At 44.9% G+C, this 19145-nt stretch overlaps 1 protein-coding gene across 2 annotated transcripts in view; it reads right to left on the bottom strand.

Annotated features, from left to right (window-relative positions):
* The window catches only part of USP46 (ubiquitin specific peptidase 46), a gene marked incomplete at both ends in the record, with an annotated part of 55065 nt that extends 38833 nt beyond the window's left edge, over window positions 1-16232 (bottom strand). For both annotated transcript variants that reach the window (XM_084233644.1, XM_084233645.1), the window contains one exon: window positions 16197-16232. In XM_084233644.1, the coding sequence (XP_084089770.1) occupies window positions 16197-16232 (36 nt within the window). The remainder of the gene's footprint in view (window positions 1-16196) is intronic.
* Between the last annotated feature and the right edge of the window lie 2913 nt (window positions 16233-19145).

Raw genomic sequence — 19145 nt, 5'->3', positions numbered from 1 at the left:
TGGAGAAAGTGAAGCAGACACGAAGCAATGCAGCCCCAGATCTTGAATGAGTCCAGAGCCCCGGCCAAAGTTCCAGGATGATGAAGACGGCGCTGGTGTTCACAGCGACGGGTAACCTAAACCATACCCACTGTGTTCCGTTACTGCTCTAAGGACCAATGGGTATTTTACTCATGACAATCCTCACAACAACTCTATTAGGAGGATACTATTATATCCTCATTTTAAAGATAAGAAAACTGAGACACAGAGAGGGTAAGCAACTTTATCCAAGCTCACACAGCTAATGAGTAGTGAAACTCATGTGGCTCCAGAGGGTATGTGCTCACAAGACTTACCTCTCAAGGAGGCAGAGGGCCCTCTGGACCTGAGAATTGCAAGAATTAAAGAACTGAAAAAACTGGGGCCTCCCTGGTGGTGCAAGGGGTTAAGCACCGCACTATGAAGCAATCTGCAGCTTCTGCAACACAAGTTCAATCCCCGGCCAGCCAGGGAGCAACCCACATGGTGAAGCAGACCTCTCCTGTCTTGCTTGCTGCTCCCCTCAGCAGAGTATTTCACTCAGTCTGCCTGTTCTGTTTCCCATTCTGTCTCTAGTGGATCCTCTCACTCCCCTACCCCCGCATCTCTGGCCTGTACACTAGCTCTTGTTTGCATAAATAAATTAATCTTAAAAAAAAAAAAAAGAACTGAAAAAACTGAAGTGGCCACAAAGCTATACAGGCAAACCCCTGTACCCCTCTGGGATACCCCTGAAACAGTCTAGAATGAGGAACACATGTGTCCTTTCCTGTAAAGTCTCTACAGAATACTGCAACTTGTTTAAAGGAAATGCAAATTTGAAGTTGGAAGTCAGGGGAAACATGAGCTGTAGTCAAGAGGAAAATGGATTTTTTTCCCACGATGGTTTCAGGTCTGTGATTCTTTCACAAGTCGAGTAAGAAAATAAAGTTTTAAAAGGCAGAAAGAGAAAACAGCATCAAATTGTAAAAAATGAGTCCTGAATAAAATATATCTAATAATAGAATAAATGCCATCTTAATACCCTACCTTCCAAATTTTGGGATAAATATTGATATAACAAAAGCAATAGGACATAGAGAGAAAGAACTTACCAGAAGTATGCAGAACAAAATGTGTTACTAGAGTAATGAGTTTATCTCCTAGGGTTGAGATGCGGGGAAGGGAAGATGGGCATGAATTATCTTAGGAAAAAATTATCATTCTTTAAATCCAAAGAAAGCTGCAAAAGACCTACTGCACCTCTAGAAGACAGAACTGCAGATGGCCAATTTTCTGACCCCTTAGAGCTGTTTCCCCCTTCCCCTCTTCTCCTTACCATTTGACTTTAACATCACTTCTTCTTCCAAGCCACTTGTTCTGATCCTGCCCTCTCACAGAATGCTGTATGCAACTTCACAGCACTTATCACAATTTGTAATATTATACTTATTTAACATCTGTATTCCCACAGGATCAAAGCTGGCTAGTGACAGCCTATGGCCCAACAACTGTTTTTGCAAAGAAAGTTTTATTGGAACAGTCACAATCATTACTTACTATAGCTACTTTTACAATGGCAGGGTTAAGTATTTGCAATAGATATGTTATGGCCCACAAAGTCTAAAAATATTTGCCACCTAGCCCTTTACTAACAGCCTGCCAATCCCTGCATGAGGCTGTGCTCTGTGAGGCCTGGGGTGACCTCTGATTGGTTAGCCAGCACCTCCAGAGCATCTGGCCTGTGAAAGGCACTTAATAAATTTGCTGATTGAATAAACTTGGGAAACAAGGGCAGGGTAAGGATATGCCCCTTTGTTCAGTGCACTTCACGTCTATGTGTTCACCTAATCTTGCCAACTACCCCAGGCAGATTACACTAATTACCCCCATTGTATACATGAAAAAAGAGAAGGGAGGCTGCCCCAGCTCTCTCAGCCCAGAAAGGCAGAGCCAGGACTCCAACCCAGGTCATTCAGCTTCAGAGTCTGAGCTCCTGGCCACAAGTCAGAGGAGATGATCTTTTCATTCATATTTTTAGTAATTCCTTAGCTGCAGATGTCGGGACTGGGCAGAGAGCCAGGACTTTCTGAGCATGTCCTCTCAGCTGCCGGCTCTCACATTACCTAACCACCACGCACAAGACCCAGAGTGGCTGTGGCTGCCCATCCTGTTTGGACAGCAGAGGGGTCACCCAGCCCCACCAGACAATACTGAGTGAAACTCTCTCTCCAGATACATCACTAATGGGAACTCATTATCCTCATTTCATAGTTGAAGGAAATGAGGTTAGCACAGGGGTTAGCCATGGTTAAATGTTAGTGTGAAGCAGCAGTGAGTTGTGCACCCTCAATCTCAATACCATCACATGCATCCCCACCTTGGTGTTAACAGCACTCCTAAAGCCAGTCATCCACAGGAAGGCACTACAGGGCAATTTCATTCCGCACCATGCCAGCCCATCACTTCCATGTCTTCTATGACATTGGATAAAATAACGGGGGAAAAAAACCCACCATGACTTCATTTAATGATGATAACATAGAAACAACAATATCTGCTTCTGAAGAAAGGACCCTGGGGTACATAATGATTTCAAGTTATGCCAAAAGGAACATTAAAGAACTCCTCGAGACTCCGGCTTGTAAAACTCTCCATGTGTCTAGAGACTGCTAGCATCACAAAGTCTTCACACAAAGATGAGATTTCAATTCAAAGTAGAACAGAGAAAACTGGGTCCGTGTCTGTCTTCTAGCTGAAGGTGGAGGAGGAAATATTTATTCACCCACAGTCGCTGAACTCAGTGAACCAGAAGCAAGAATCTCATCTCCAAACCAGTGTTCTCCAAAGTCACCAAGACGCCCCCACAATTATGAGGTCTCTTCAAGCTCCTACTTCGAAGAATCAGGAGACTCTTCCAAGAAAGGCAGCATAGGTGACCCAGGATTCCAGCAACGCAGGATTCCAGCAAATCCACTCTGCAAATTTCACTCATGAGGTAATTTGGAGCATTCTCCCTTCCCCCTAGTTCAAGGTCAGGTTCTTCTATCGGTGAAAAACCAGAACACCAGTATCACCACTTCACGGCATAAAAAAAACCACCTGAAGGCGTTTTTGTGGCTTTCCTGCCCTAGATTGTCCAGCCCTTCTGGATCAGTACTGCACCACCAGAGATGATTTACTCAATGGAGTGAAAACATCCTGTAAAGTAATGGTTGTGAAATAAAAATTCTGTGTTCTCTTCTTCTATCCCTAGAGTGGCGATGGTAGAAAAGAGATGAGTAAGTTCTTTACATCAATATTACTCAAAGTGTTACCATTCTGCCATGAGCTAAGCTCAGAAACTGAAGCCATGTATAATGAGTGGATTGAGCAATTTTATATCTGTTGAGCTTAGTAATTAAAAAAAAGTGGGGTTTGTGTTCTATATATTTTGGGGGGTTTTATTCCATTTTGCTAATAATTTTTTACTATATTTTACAAAAATATCACTCTGCAACAGATTGAAAATAAAAATAGAACTAGTCCTTCCCTGCAGACTTTGAAAATAATTGCCAACAGCAAAGCAATGAGATGAAATTGGGCTTGTTTTCTTAAATGTGTGAGTAGCTGCTCAAGCTCACTCCTAATGAGAAAAATGCAAACTAAAAATAGAACAAGACACCATTTTCCCCCTCACTGGAAAAGATCACAAGGTTTTGGGACAGTACACTGCTTTGACATGGTATGGGCAGTAAGAGTCACATATAATGTTGGTAGGGGGCTATATGGCAAAAATCTATCAAAGCTACAAATGCAAATCCATTTCTAGGAAGTCAATTGACAATCATACTCCCACATGAGCAAAATGATGTGTGGACAAAGCTGTTTCCTCCAACCTTGTTTGTAAAAACCCAAGACTGGAAAGCTACCACGTGCCGATCAGTGGGGGCCTGGTTAAGTGAATTCAATACATTCAAGCAACTGAATACGCTGAAGACATATAAAAAAAAGAATAAGGATGCTCTTCACATATCGACATAGATTCCCCTCCAAGACACAGAAAGAGGTAGATTAGGAAAGATCAGTCTATGTCACGAGTACTATCTGTGTTTTTAAAAATTATGAAAAAATATATAAACATACTTGGCTTGTATGTGTGTAGGATAAGCTACCTCTGAATGGGAGTAGAAGAAACTGCAAGTAGCGATAAATGCCAGAGATAAGAATTGGGTGGTGGGCAGATTTTCAACATAATTTGCACAATGTGAAATATCTACCATGTAAATTTTTCAGAAATGTTATTTTAAAATATTTTTTTTGAAAAAGGAAGTCAGAAAGAAAAGAAGAGAGAAAGTAGCAAGCTGAGCTACTTCATCTATAGCTCAGTTAGAAATACTAACTGTAGGGGCCTCCCTTGTGGCACAAGGGGTTAAGACACAACCTATGAAGCTGTCCCATTCAACCTATGAAGCTGTCCGCAGGCTCTGCAGCATGAGTTCAATCCCAGGCTGGACAGAGAGCAACGCACATGGCACAGCAGACCTCTCCTGACTCGCCCGCTGCTCCCCTCAGCAGTGTATTTCAGTCAGTCTGTCTGTTCTGTTCCCCACTCTGTCTCTGGTGAATCCTCTCACTCCCTGCATCTCTGGCCTGTACTCCAGCTCTTAACATGCATAAATAGATAAATCTTTAAAAAAGAAAAAAGAAAGAAAGAAATACCTAACTGTATATACCTGATACCACAAGAGTATTCTAGATGCTTACTGGATAAATAAAAATCTTCTACTACATACATGATGTGCCCTTGTTATCAGGGGGAAAAAAAAAGCATTGTATTCTAACTGACTACGACAAAACCTTTTCAGTAACTCATGAGCCCTGCATCTCCCAACAGCATTTCAGGAGGAAATCACAGCTTCTTCCTCCTTTTGTCTGCCCCTAGGACTTGCCCTCCCTGGTAAGCTCCGTCACTGAAGACCACAGCTGGCTTGCCACATGCTTGCTCATCTTCTCACTGGTGTTCTAACCAGGAGGAATGGTTCTTAATACCCTACAGGTCAGGGAGAACCATGTCACCTGTCCATTGTCACATGGGGTTGGCACTGGAAACTGGCAGGTTAGGTGTCTAGCTCAGAGCTCTTTCCACCAGATTGTTTGGAATCCTTTGCTAGTAGGAAAAAGAAGGGCACAAGAAGAAAACAGGAGTAATATGGCCAGGCACCGGGCTAGGCACCGGACATATATGATTCTAGTTAAGCTCCTCAATGTCCAGGAAACTAAGTCCTCTTACTGCCTACAAAGGATGAGGCAAAAATCTCCCCAAGGGTAGATAAGGGCAAGTCCTCACACCCAACCAACATCGGTATAGAAACTCCACCAGATTTCATCCATATGCCAACCTCACCAACCAGTTTAACAGTGTTCCTCCAACAGCCAGTTATTTGAACCACAATAAAGAACCTCTTATCTGAGCTAATGTCTCCCAAATGGTGGGCTATGAATCCCAGAGGCAGGTGAGATCATATCAGGTGACACAAGTATGAATATTTTTCACTTCAGCAGCTATGGTTTTGATGTGTATGAGAAAAGCACATAACTGGTTCATCAAATCCATTACTTCACAGATGCCTTAGCACAGCAGGTGGCCAAATTAAAAGAAGGTGAACAGATTTAAGAAGAACTAAGTAAATAAGTTAGGTAGTTTGCAGATACAGTGAAGGATATTTGAAAATCACTGGTCTAAGGAACTGGATCCGCTCCATGGTTTTTCTCGAGAGGAAGAGAAATTTGGGAATAATAGGTGACTCATGTTTAATGTCACCTATTTTTTTATTTATTTTCATCCGCCCTCCTCTGGATGCCTCTCTCAGACTGAATGAGGCAGGTGCCCATTGCCCCAGCATCCTCAAGCTTGATTACATGGCAGTATCTCACAGTGGTTTAACCCTTGGTGGACCATAGGTCTAGTTGGCCCTGAATTGTTCAGATAATACCTATTACTGCTTAATTATTTTTAGTATCCTCCTGTTGCTTTAAGAAGTGTCTGACTTCAAAGAGAAACTTTTAAGCCAGCCCTTGAAAGCGAACCACAGAATTGAGATATCCAGAAGGGTAGGAGAGGTGAGAACAAGGTGGGGAAAAGCAAAGCTGACTAAGGTGGAGGACAATGGGTGCTTTGAATGGTGGGTGCACTAGGGCTACCACACCTGAAGGGGGAGAGCCTTCCAAAATACTAACAATAATGTGAACCAACAGTGCTACAATTAAAAAAAAAATTTTAAGTGACTTGGGAAATTAATTGGAGTGTCAGCTACAATGCAGCGCTGATTGGGAATGAGCTATGGGTGTCTCTCTAGCTCTGTTCCTCCCCATACTAGAGTGAAAAGGAACCCCTCCTACCCCCAATCCTCAGCACCAACTCATGCCTCTACTCTTGCCCAACCTCCTTCCCCAACCTCACTCCTCCCAAAATGCCCACTAAATGTGGTTGGCGGGTCAAAATGAAGGCAGAGTTTCAGTGAGTCCTGCAATACTAACAGCTCTGTGTGTTGACAAACTGAAAAGAATATTATAATTCACTAAAAGAGTGAGAGTAATTATAGAAAAAAAGATGCATGAGGGGATCACAGCTCACAAAATACTTCCATAGGCAAGGTCTCTTTTGAGTCTCCCAAATAAGCTATAAAGAATGTATTTCATCACCTGCCTTGGTGTGTTGTAGAAAGATGAGGAAAATAGGCGCTGAGATTTACAAATAGGACTCCAAATGCCAAACTCCTCCACTTTAGAGCTATATGGAAGGAGAAGTGATTTTCTTTTTTTTCCCAAGGCCTTGCTGCTCTAAGTGTGCTCCCCAAATCAGAAGCATCTGGTCACCAGAGAAGTTGCTAGAAAAGCAAAATCTCAGCCCCACTGTAGACCTACTGAGTCAGAATCTGCGTTTTAACAAGATCCCCTGGTACTTCCTATGGATAAGAAAATTTAAGAAGCACTGCTTCAGTGCAAGGCAATTCTTCTACCCTATCAAACTACATCTCTTCATTCACTCATCCAGTAACTATTTACTGTGCATCTACTAGACTATGTGCTAGGTTCTGTGCTGAGTGCTAGGAAATCAACAGTAAATATTCAATAACATAAATGTAGCTCCTGCCCTCATGGAGCTGTCAGTCTAACACTGGTTTACTACCTAGGATTTTCATCAGAATCAGCTGCAGAACCATTAAAGAAAAAAATGCAGATGACTAAAACCCAGCTCCAGACCTGCTACACTTACAGTCTGGAAATCTGAAGCATGTGGCCCTAAAAGCTTTATAGCAAGAAAGCTCCAATTGGAGCAATTACTTTGGGGAGCAAAATGACAAGACCTAGCACAGCTGCAGAGAGCACATCCTAGGAGTGGCACTTGCTTGTCCAGGATTATGTTTTGGAGATGGGAAGGCACAAGAGGACGACAGACATGAGCATTCCTCGCAGAGCTGTTTCCAGAGGGAATATGTTGGAAACTGCCCAATGGTCCCTAGATAAGGGACCGGACAAGTAAACCATTGTTAAGTCAACGAATGGGGTTATAAAACAGTTAAAATAAACAAACTAGATCTATTTGTGTCAACACAATCTCAAATATAATTGTTGAATAAAAAAAGAGTCGCAAAATGCTACATAGTTTTGCACACACCCACAAACATTGATATTCTGCTCATGACTACATAAAGATAAAGAAAAAAGTATGAAGACATTCACAGTAAACATTGACCCACTTCAGGAAATGATTAGTTCTGAGAGGAGCGAGGGAAGAGTAGGCTGGGTATTATGTCTGAAACAGATCTTAGCCAAATGTGACTAATTTTAACATCTGTTAAATGTGAAGGGTAGGTATTTCAGTATGTAGCCTATATTAAATTACATGCTATTTTCCATAATTTTGTGTGTTGTTTCATGATTTAACTATTTTTTTAATGTTCTTTTAAAAGTGGCTCAGGTGATGTGATATAATGTTGTGGGAGTATAAAGAAATAAAAACCTGACTATTATATATCAAGAAATACATGTACAGAGAGAGATCTGTGACTCTTGAAGTTAAATTACTACCTGAAATAATTTTACATAAATTTTTAAAACTTTCCAAAAAAGGTAAGTTTTAAAAACTTTCACTTGGTAGTTACTTTCTATAAGCAATATTTTTTAGGAGGCCAAGGCTATTCCCCAGGGAAAGCAATGTTTCTTAAAGTTGGTCCTCAGCTCACATGTAACAGAACGAGAGGGAGTAGGAAGGAGAACACTAATATAACATGCACATTCTGGGCCCCACCTTACAACTACTTCATCAGGATTTCTGCAGGCAGGACCTCAAAGCCTGAAATTTTCATAAGAGAATGCACGTGGGGCGCAAGTCCAGTCTAGCATAGAACCACGAATGTAGAATATTTTTAAAGTAACTGTTAACTCTATTTTTAAAACTACACATTTCTGTGTTCAATCAAGTGACATTCATCATTCTTTGAAAATTAAAATAAAGTGCAGGGAATGTTTTCTAAATACCCAAGGGAATAATTCCACGAGTACATTCAAGTAGATCTTGATAAAAACTGGTTTCCTGCACAGGGTTCCTAACTCAAAGGACAAAGAAATGTATTTTAGGAAGAACATAATTTCACCTTGCCTTTCTACAAGAACTTCAAAAAGCAACTGAGTAAACAGGAAAACTCTACAAGTCCAGCCTTGCTGCTATTCTCAGCGGAAAAGGATCTAGACAAAATTTTCACCAAAGCCAATTTCAATTAAGCATGCCCAGCGTAACTTGAACTGAGAGGCTTGGCTGGCCCAGCAATGTATCCGGAATTTACTTTCAACACTCAAGATAGCTCCGGCATTCTACACTATGGCCCTTTTGCTTCAAGTTTTCACCACCTTGCTAGCATCCCCTCGGCCTGCATCTTCCACTCCATCCCTATCTCTCTTGACCCTTTCTTTGGTTTCCCCGATTTCCCCCTCCATGGTCTCTTTCCCTATTTTCAGGCAAAAGCAACTCTGCAGTTCCAACTTTCAAGTCCTGGGAAACTGCTCTGCAGCTCCTACAGCGCAATGTAATCCAGCACAACAAACACATTAAAAGACATGCAACTTTCCGATTAAGCAGGAAAGTGCACATTTTAAACCACAAAGGTACCATTTCACATCAATTATTCTAGCAAAACATGCAGCCCAACATCAGGTGCATGCGAGGATGTGGAGCAGTGGGAACTCCCAAGCACTGCGGTTTGGAATGCAAATTGGCACAACTGCTTTGGGGGGCAATATGGCAAAATACTAGAGCTGAAGATGCCCATTTCCTGTGGCCCAGCAATTGCCTTTCTAGGTTTAAACCACAGAGAGCTTTAAACAATACACAGGGAGACAAGTTCAGAACAGTTCATTGCTCTAAAATTGTAAGCCCAAATGTTTTATAAAATGAGTATGTATTGTAACATATTGATAAGATAGAATAGTATACAGCAGTTAATATAACCCAGAGTTACATGTATCTTAAGAGATAAATCTCACAATAATTATTTGTTTGTTTATTTATTTATTTACCTACAAGAGCTGGGGTGCAGGCCAGAGATGCAGGAAGGTGAGAGGATTCATCAGAGACAGAGTGGAGAACAGAACAGGCAGACTGACTGAAATACACTGCTGAGGGGAGCAGCAGGTGAGTCAGGAGAGGTCTGCTGCGCCATGTGGGTTGCTCTCTGGCCGGCCGGGGATCGAACTCGTGCTGCAGAGGCTGTGGATAGCTTCATAGTGTGGTGCTTACCCACTTGCGCCACCAAGGAGGCCCTCACAATCATAATTTAAACAATAAAAGCAACTGAGGATTTGCTCAGTATCACAGAGCAAGTTTAAAACATGAGGAAACAACAGTACATCTGGTTTATGAAAACACACATAGCTGGGAAAGCAAAAACAAGTGATATTCACCAAATTCAGAATCGTGGTTACTGTCTGGAGGGAGCAGGAACGAGAAGGGACGGGCTCACGGGTTTCAGCTGTCTTCACAATATTTTATTTCTTTACCAGGTTGTGGCTACATGAGCACACTCTATTATTCTCCATATTTTTCTATAGACCTGGGATTTGCCAACACCCAGAAGAAGAGCCCCAAGTTTGAGCTACTTTAAAGCAACTGAAGGTCCTGAAAGTGCATCATTGATGGACAAGAGGAAGACGGTTGCCATACCAGAGCAAAGTTACATTTTAGGGAACTGACAAGGTTATGCTCCTCTTCCTCTCCGCAAAGCTATCCTTAGAAAATAATCATTCCGGGCCTCCCCTGGTGGCGCAGGCGGTTGAATGCTGCACTGTGAAGCTGTCTGCAGCCTCTGCAGCGCCTGTTCAATCCTGGTAGGCCGGCAAGGGTCCCACATGGTGCAGCAGACCTCTCCTGTCTTGCCTGCTGCTCCCCTCAGCAGTGTATTTCAGTCAGTCAGTCTGCTTGTTCTGTTCCCCACTCTGTCTCTAGTGAATCCTCTCACACTCCAGTGCATCCGGCCTGTACCTGGGTGCTTATATAAATAAATAAATCTTTAAAAAAAAAAAAAAAAAGGCAATTATATCCCATAGCAATAAATGTACCTAACACCCAAATGTTTTGGAAAAAAGAAAAAGAAAAAAGAAAGAAAATAATTCCTAGGATTGGGGTAAAATTCCACTGAGGGGACTTATGATATCCCCAAAAATTCTAAGTCATAACCCCAACAGAAATATCCCCACACCATGCTTGGGCTGATACAGAATTTATTTGCCTCAAGAACATTTTTGTTAGTTCATTTTGGGGCGACCTTTTCTCTTAAAGGATTGGCAAACTCTTTCAAATCCTTAAGCTAGCTTTTGGTTTCACCACAACTGAAGGTTTATTAGAAAAGACTGCATTAAAATATTTAGGCCAGGAAAGTTAACTACACTAAAAGGACACTATCTTTTGACAGCTCTTCCAGTATGCCTTGGGCTGGCTCCATGGGAGACTAGAGATAAAACCACCAAGAGATACTTTTCTGATGATACTACAGAATTAAACACCATTATAATACCTCAACTCATTCAAACCAATAAGATGGTCCAGGATGGGGGTGGGGGGGGTGGGAAGGGGGAGTATATATGAACTAGACAAATTTCTCTTAATTGCTAAGAGTATCAAAATTGAAAAGTGCTTGATTACAATCCAAACATACCAACATTCCACATTAATGAAAAATAACTAGGTTTTATTGTTTGGGTGAACTTAAACACATAAAATTGTACCCAAAAAACCAGTATTACAATCTTTAATTTTAAGTAAATATTGGCATTCAACATTGTTTGCCCCTAGGATTCCAAGAAAAACAGACAAAAACCTGTAGACCTAATTGCCAGGTCCTGACCCAACACAAATTCCTACATGTTAGACCTGAGAGGCCAGAAAAACAGAATTTTCCTTTCTACCTCAGGCTGCAATATCTAAACTCTGACAATCACCCACCTAGACTCTCATACATGACTTAAACCACTTCCAGCTGATACATTAAACTTACAGTTTCCAATTATCTTTGAGACTGGAAACCCTGCGTAATAGTAACGGAGGAAGAAGTAAGATATCTTTTCCCCCAAATTAACATTTTTTCATCATTAAAATTCATTTCCAAATATTCTCATAATACTTGCCTCAGATAATTGACTTACCAGATTAAATGATTGCTATAAAAATCATCTAGTTTTATTTCAAATTTGTATTAATTATACTTTCCCTTCATATCAAGGTGACTTAATTTATTTAAAAGAATTCAGATGTCACACTCGTTATGGTGTCCAATAAAATCCTAGGATTATTCAATGGATGCTAAAAGGCTAACATTTGGTAAATTTGAGAGTATTCAATGAGGTAGTTCGGGACATAAATGGGTGCTAACCAATTTAGAAATGTGGATTTTTATAAAGTCTCAAGCAATGCTACGCACTAAAAACATATGAAAATAGTTTATCAGTTCGATAAACTTTTAGGTTGTAAGAACAAAATGGTGGTTACAGAGGGGAGGGAGATTCCCCTTTAAACTGATTCCCTTTAAACTGAGCAAAGGGAATCAATTGCATGGGATGGATGACTTCTGGTGATGATCATAACGTAGTATGTACAGATGTCGAATTATAATACCATACACCTGAAATTTAACGCAATGTTTTAAACCAGGGTAGCTCCAATTGGAAAAAAATTTTAAAGAAAAAAAGAACACCATTACAAGTCGAGAAGATGATAGAGCAAAGCAAAAAGCCTTATATTTTCATAACGTTAATATCTTTTACTGCTGCTTGAAAAAAATATATGCCAATTTTACAAGCTGGGGAAAACTAAGGTCCCAAGAAATACAATTTGTCCACAGGCACCATTAGAGGAGTGCTTAACTGCAGAAGCACCCCATGGCACAAACTCTAGATCTAAATTACATTGAGTGTAATCATGTCCTCCTATAAAATAACAGATTGCCAAACTTTGGCCAAATTGCAAATTATATTAAAGAAATGTCCTGCCGTGTTCATCAGCCTTTCCACTACATTACTTCTGAGACTTTGTTCAACCTTTATCTCTGCCGATATGATACTGTATTGAAAAAGCTTCATTTTCACCAGTATTAAGGCCACAAGATAAGAAACTGTGCTCTTTGGGGATAGAGACTCACCTCATTCATTTAGGAAGCACCTGTACATAGTATGTACCAAAGCTAACATAGCAGGTCCTCAACAAATGACCACTCTTATGAACAAAACTTGTAAACTATTGGACACATGGCATTTCCCGTATCGTGTGACTTACGGAACTATTAACAATAAAACTAAGATTAGGTGATTTGAAGCAATTTGCATTGTCAAAAGTCACATTTCAAAAGGGTTTGTTTGGTTTCTCCTAACAAATGCTGCTTCTTTTAGAAAATTCCTCAATCTCTTCAGAGAATTTACCCCAACAACCCTTCCATCTATAGGGCCACGGAAATACACAGGAAGTTAAATCCATTGGTCTGGACAAAAATCAGAGGATTATCAACAAGGGACATTTCCTCATGCCTGGTAGCAGCTAATGCATTTGAAAATTACAACACACCAGCCAAACAAGCTTTACTATCTCCGAACCAGGCATGCTCTGTGGCTAAGCTGACATGCCCTAAGCAAGTTGATCAAGAATCACTACGGCAGAAATTCACATGGAAATAAAATTAAACTTCCAATGGGCAATTTAATTTTAGTGAGAAAGAAGGCAAGCTGAGGGATGGGAACATTTTCCAAGACTCCTACCTCTAGCACTGGCACGGGAAGTGTGAGAAGAGAAGGTGTTTATTTCTCAGTCACATGAAGGGTTTGCTACCAGTTTAGTTTCAGCTTTGCTGAGCCCTTTCTTGTCTGGTAAAGGAAACAAATCCACTTCTCAACGTTTGGTCTTGGTTTCAAGTGTCACCCAGAAGGAGGCTGTCTTTTTAACACCTTTCTCAACACACATCAGCCTGTTTAAAATATGCCAAGTGACCTGCTTAGAAGCAAATATGCCATCACCACTAGCTCTTGCTACAACTACTCAAACCAGCTGGGACCAAATGGAGTCAGGAGTGGGAAGGGTCAGCAGGAGCCCTGGAGAGAAGCTGGACAGGGAGGGGAGACCCAAGGAGGACCTACCTGGAAACAATTCATCATCAAGTGAACACACTAAAGAAGGGTCCAGTGGAAATTCAAGTCTGCTCAGGTGAAAAGACCAGTCTCCTCAGCACCCAGCCTCCTCTGGGAGCGAGACTGGGAGGGGCAGGGATGACCTGAGCGGCTTTTATGTGGGGCGGGGTTAAGGATTCCCACCCTGGCCTTTGTATACAGCCACTCAGCTTGGTTTGCATAAATGAACATGTGGGTTGTTTACATCAGTGACTGCTTCCATCAGATGCAAGAAGGCATCTTCATTGTCCTTTAAACAACTGGAAGGTCACATAATACTGAGAAAGATGCTGTTAATAATAACAGTCTATACTCACTGAGCACTTGCTGTGTGGTAGGCCCCATACCCCCGTAACTCATTTCACACCACAGTCCCAGGAATGATTTATCATTCCCTTTTTTGTAGATAAGGAAAGTAACATGGAGACAAACTTGTTCAGGGACAAAAATCTAGCATATGTTAGAACCAGGCAGTACTTGAACCCAGGAAGTCCGACTTTAGAGCTCAAACTTTACATCACTTGCTCAAGACACTGTCCAAACAGAGATGTAAAACTCCTTCCTATGAATTCTTGGTTCCTCGATTCATCGGGGTGATGATCCCAAATGGTCTCTTTTTAGGGTCGCCTCCCGAGGTTCCAAGTCTCCAGACGCAGTACTGACCTGCTCCTCTAACGCCCTTCCCGCAGCTCGCCTACCTGGCTAAGTTTTAAGGAAACAGGTTGTGACATTTGCCCAGGTGTGCCAAGAAGCCCCAGCTGCACAGTGTGAAGAAAGAAAAAAAAAAAGGCTGGAGGCTGGCTTCCTCTTGGGACATGCCAGCTCTCAAGTCTCCAGCCTGCTTCAAGGCAGAGAGGTGTCATCACACACAAGCAGGACAGGAACAGCACCAAGGACAAGGACCTCCTCTCACGGCCCTGTAAGCCCGAGGCCACCCCAGCAGGCAGAAAGTGTATTAGCCTCCTCTGCTGTCACTGTTCCCCTCAGGAGTCAGACTTAGCAGAGAGAGAACCAGAGGAGAAAGGTATCACCTTTTCACTGCACCAAGAAACATTAATTCCACTGGACAGGAAGAAGCAGAGACCGTCTGCAGGCGAAGAGCAGAAAAGAGAAAGGCCACCCCACCACAGCTAACTGGTCCTGCGCCAGCACCTTCGGCAGCTATCACTCTGGGAAGCCCGGGCATTTGTTCTGTTGGCCAAGGCAGTGGCCACGTCCAACAGTGCTGAAAACTGAAGCCAGCACCAGTAGGTCTCCATTCCAACCCTGAGCTAACACATGGCTCCTTAATACTCCTTTGCCATGTGTTAATCTTGCAACAGAATGTGGGACAGAAGATTTAAAAAGCTGTGTGATGGGGGAAGGGCAGCATATCACCTTACCCACAAGGCTTCTCAATCAAGCCTCCTAGGATTCCCTTTAGGGGCCTGCACCACTAGCTTCAACGGAGGCTTCCCCAAACTGGCATTAAAAGAGCACGTGTTGCAGTTGGGGAGAAGGGGAGCACCAGAGAACGAAGGCAAAGCATACACCCTCTCACCCTGTACAGGAGGGGGATGCCTTATTCAGGGGCCAAGCTGCTGCTGCAAGGCTCTGACAAGTCGGGGTGCCAGCAGGATGCACCCTGGAAACCCAAGAGCTGGAGGCTTTTCCTGCAGAAACTGAGCAAGGGAAAGCAATGGGAGAAATCAAGTTAAAGTAACCACCACCTCTTGCTCCCCCCCGCCCCCCCACCAAAACCCAGTGATGTCCCCTTGCTTTTTCCACACTCCCCCCAGACTCAGCTGGGTCTACAGTGGATCAGGCAGGATAACCAGGGAGATCAGCTCCATGCCCACAGCCCAACCCTCTCTTTGGGCCTCCAAAAGCTACCACCCTATCACCCTGTCCCTCTTTCACAGATGGGGAAACTGAGTCACCCAAATCATCTCACCATGCTTTCACACGCCAGATAAAATTTCACTTCTCTAACCACAAGGTTGCACTTTTTTATAGCTTTATTACATTTCAGATTTCTCCTGATACACCGACTGCCTTTGCAAAGTGAATTTTCAATACAGTTCAAGGAGTGAACTCCTAACGAGACGAGGGCGGTCGGGGAGCCCGGCCGGGCTTCACCCACCGCCAGGGCAGGATGGACGCCCCGCACGCCCGGCTCGCGCCCCAACCCCCTCCCCCGGGACGTCCGGGCTCGGCCTCTCCCCTCCCCCCAAGGCGCTTCCACCGCAACCCGAGGGCGGAGGCACCGCGGCGCGGCCCGGGCACCCGCGGGCGAGCGCCCCGGCCCCGGGGCTGCGCGGGGCGGGGGTCGGGGCCCCTCCCCGTCCGCCCGGGGCGCGCGTCCGGCCGGCCGGCCCAGCCCGGGGCCCGGAACTTGCGGCGGCGCCGCGGGGACCCCGGCGCCCCGCGCCCCCGCCCCCACCCCACCCGCCGCGGGCCGGAGCGCGCGCGGGTTTCCCTTTCTTCGCTTGGCCGCGCCCGCGGCGACCCCCGCGGCGGCGGCCACTCACCATATTACAGATGGAGGCGATGTTTCGGACAGTCATTAGTCTAAAGGTTGCAGCGACCCCGCACCGCCATCTTTACGAGGTGAAAACAGGGCTGCCCATGGTGCAGGCGGGCGGCCGGGGCGGGCGGCGGCGGCCTGGGGTCCGGCTTGCAGTTTGGCTGCACGGAGGAGGCCGGGCGGGCGGCGGCGGCGCGGGGAGGCGGGCGGCGGGAGGCGGGGGGAGCGCGGAGGGGCGGGGAGTGGCGGAGCGAGGGAGCCTGGGCCGCGGCCGGCGGCGCCGGGAGGAGGGGCGGCCGGGCCGCCGCGTGCCGAACGCGCCCCGCGCCCCGAACCCCGCCGCGCCCCGCGCCCCGCGCCCCGAACCCCGCCGCGCCCCGAGCCCCCGCGCCCCGCCGAGCCCCGCGCCCCGCGCCCGCAGCCGGGAGCCCGGAGAGCCGCTCTCCACGCCTTTTCTTGCCCCCGCTCTGCTGCGGGCGGGCGGCTGCCGCACCGCGAGGGTCCCCCGGGAAGACCCCGGCGCGGCGGCGGCCTCCTCGGCCCCCCACCTCGGGCCCGCGGGCGGCGGGGAGCCTGGGACTGCGCGGGGGCGATCTCGGGCCGACGCGGGCGGGGAGCAGGGCGCCCCTCGCTGGGCACCGACCCCGCGGAGGGAGCGCACGGGGGCTCGCCTTTTCTTGCCGCCCGTCGGCTCCTAGCCCCAGCTTTTTGTTTTCTTAGGGTGGGTTTGTGTGTTGGCGAGTGGAGAAGGCAAAGAGTCGGGGGGTTACGTCCAACTTTTCGTGTCTTTTTCGAGTTCCAGCCAGATGGCACCTGTGGGCACCTCACAAGTAAATGGGGGCAGGAGTTGGGAGTGTCAGGCAGAGCTCACGGGCGGCGGGCCGGCGGTCTGGAAGTGGGGAGCAGGGCGAGGAGAGGAATCTGGAGGAGAAGTCGCGGTTCTGGGCAGACTTGGGGCTGTCTGGAAAGAGCGACAAGCAAGCTTCTCTGTATGGTCAAGGAAAACAGCTCTCGGGGCACCCAACCTCGAGGTTTGGAGAAGGACGCAGTATTGACTTAGGCACGTTTCCTGCAGTAAAGGTCTTGACCTCTGGCTGAATACGCAAATCTGTGTCCCTTACCAGACGCGCTCAGGCGGGGTGAAGGAACCCATTTCCGAAGGTGTGATGCAATTCTTCACGCGGGGTTGTAATTCAGTGCTTTCGACAGGGAAGTTGTACGAGTGTAGCCCGTGAGAGTTCTTAAACCAATATATTTAATGACACGTTGAATTAGAAGAGAAATTGATAGAATGGAAGATAGCTTTTATCTAACCAAGGGTATAGTAAGGTACTGGAAAATATCACCCTTTCAATCCCCTATTACCTACTTAGTGTTATGCACCTAAGATTTGAAAACCATTGATTGCTAATATCCCTGAGACCTGAAGTAGAAATAACCACATCTGCTGACAGGTTTTATAGGGTTACGTTGGCTGGGAATATTTCAGTGGATATAAGAAATTATATTCCTGCTTATAAATCATTCTGCCTTTTTTCCCACCAGATCCTGATGATGATGATAGCTGGCTTTGATTTCTTACCATTGTCAATCATGATCTTTACATTTAAGATCTGCAGTTACCATTGTAATGCTCAGGTGATAGATGTATTATTGTTGTCTTTTGCATATCAATAAAAAATAAGGCTAAGAGGATCAAGTATCCTACCTCCATCCTGATACCCAAATGTTACAAATGAAACTGGTGTACAAACCTGGCCAAGCACTTAGGGGGCGGAGGAGAAGACAGCAAAACACCCAGACTATGGCCCGTTGATAACAGAGGCCTAGAAAAGTTTAGACTTCAGAGAAGTCACAGAGCAACCACAAGACTAAAATTCAGGCCTTGGGACTCAATTTCACAGCCGTCCCACTATAAAGGCCTTAATCCAAAGTCTTAAACGACATGGAAATTTTATATATCGGAGAGTTCAGTAGTTCTGCCAATTGGCACAATGGATTGCAGAGTCCACAGGACTGAAAACATCAGTGACAGAATGCAAGTTGAACATTGTCTGATTACTGAGTGCTCTATGAGCCAGTCAGCAGTATACTTTGCATGCCTCTTAACAACCCATAGTCTTAAAACAGGTGGTCAATATATACAGACATCCAGATTGAAACTCAGGTTGTGAATTACATACACAACAAATCAATTGAACACAGCAGATCTTGTCGGGCTTATGAATAATTAAATACATTTTTACAGTACTACAAGGTTGGTATTCACAGGTCTAAATTGAAAAAGGTATCCATTGAAGAATAATCCTAACTTCCACTTCATTCAGTGAGGAAGCATTTGGAGCTGATAAAATGTAAAATCATGAAAGTGTTGACAAGCTAAAGAAAGAGCTTTGAAGGAAGGTGTTTACTGTGAAGGGTCCAGCTGACCTGAAGGTGTAGAGTTAGACTAAAAAGTAGGCAAATGGGAAGGTGGGAGATAGACCAACACTAAACAGCCCAAATGGATTCTAGGAAGGCAGTCGCTCCAGGTAACACCCTTGCTATACAGTGTGATCAGTGAACCAGCAGTATTGGCATCACTTGGAAACTGATTAGAAGTATGCTCTCAGTTCCCATCCCAGACCTGCTAAATGGATTCAGCATAAAGCAGAAGGAGCCAATCCAGCCAGTTTTTATGATGGCATTCTGTTTTTACCTGCCCAGCATACATTCCCCTGCTTCCTATAATAGCTCCCAGATTCTGCTTTGAGGAACTCTCCCATTATCCGAACAGTAGGTCCAGATGCGGCTGACACTGCCCCTGGCTTCAAAGGAAGGCAAGTGATCCACGCCTGGCCAAAGAGAGGACCTCATGGTCCAGCCACAGGAACTGTTTCAGGAAGGAGGATGTCAGGCAAGCTGGGTCTGTGAGAAGCAGCCCTGGGTCTTTGGTGAATGAAGTGCTCCCCTT

Source organism: Talpa europaea (genome assembly GCF_964194135.1).
Source record: "Talpa europaea genome assembly, chromosome: 5".
NCBI lineage: Eukaryota > Metazoa > Chordata > Mammalia > Eulipotyphla > Talpidae > Talpa > Talpa europaea.
The sequence above is the reverse complement of the archived record's forward strand: the minus strand, read 5'-3'. Positions and strand labels throughout refer to the sequence as shown.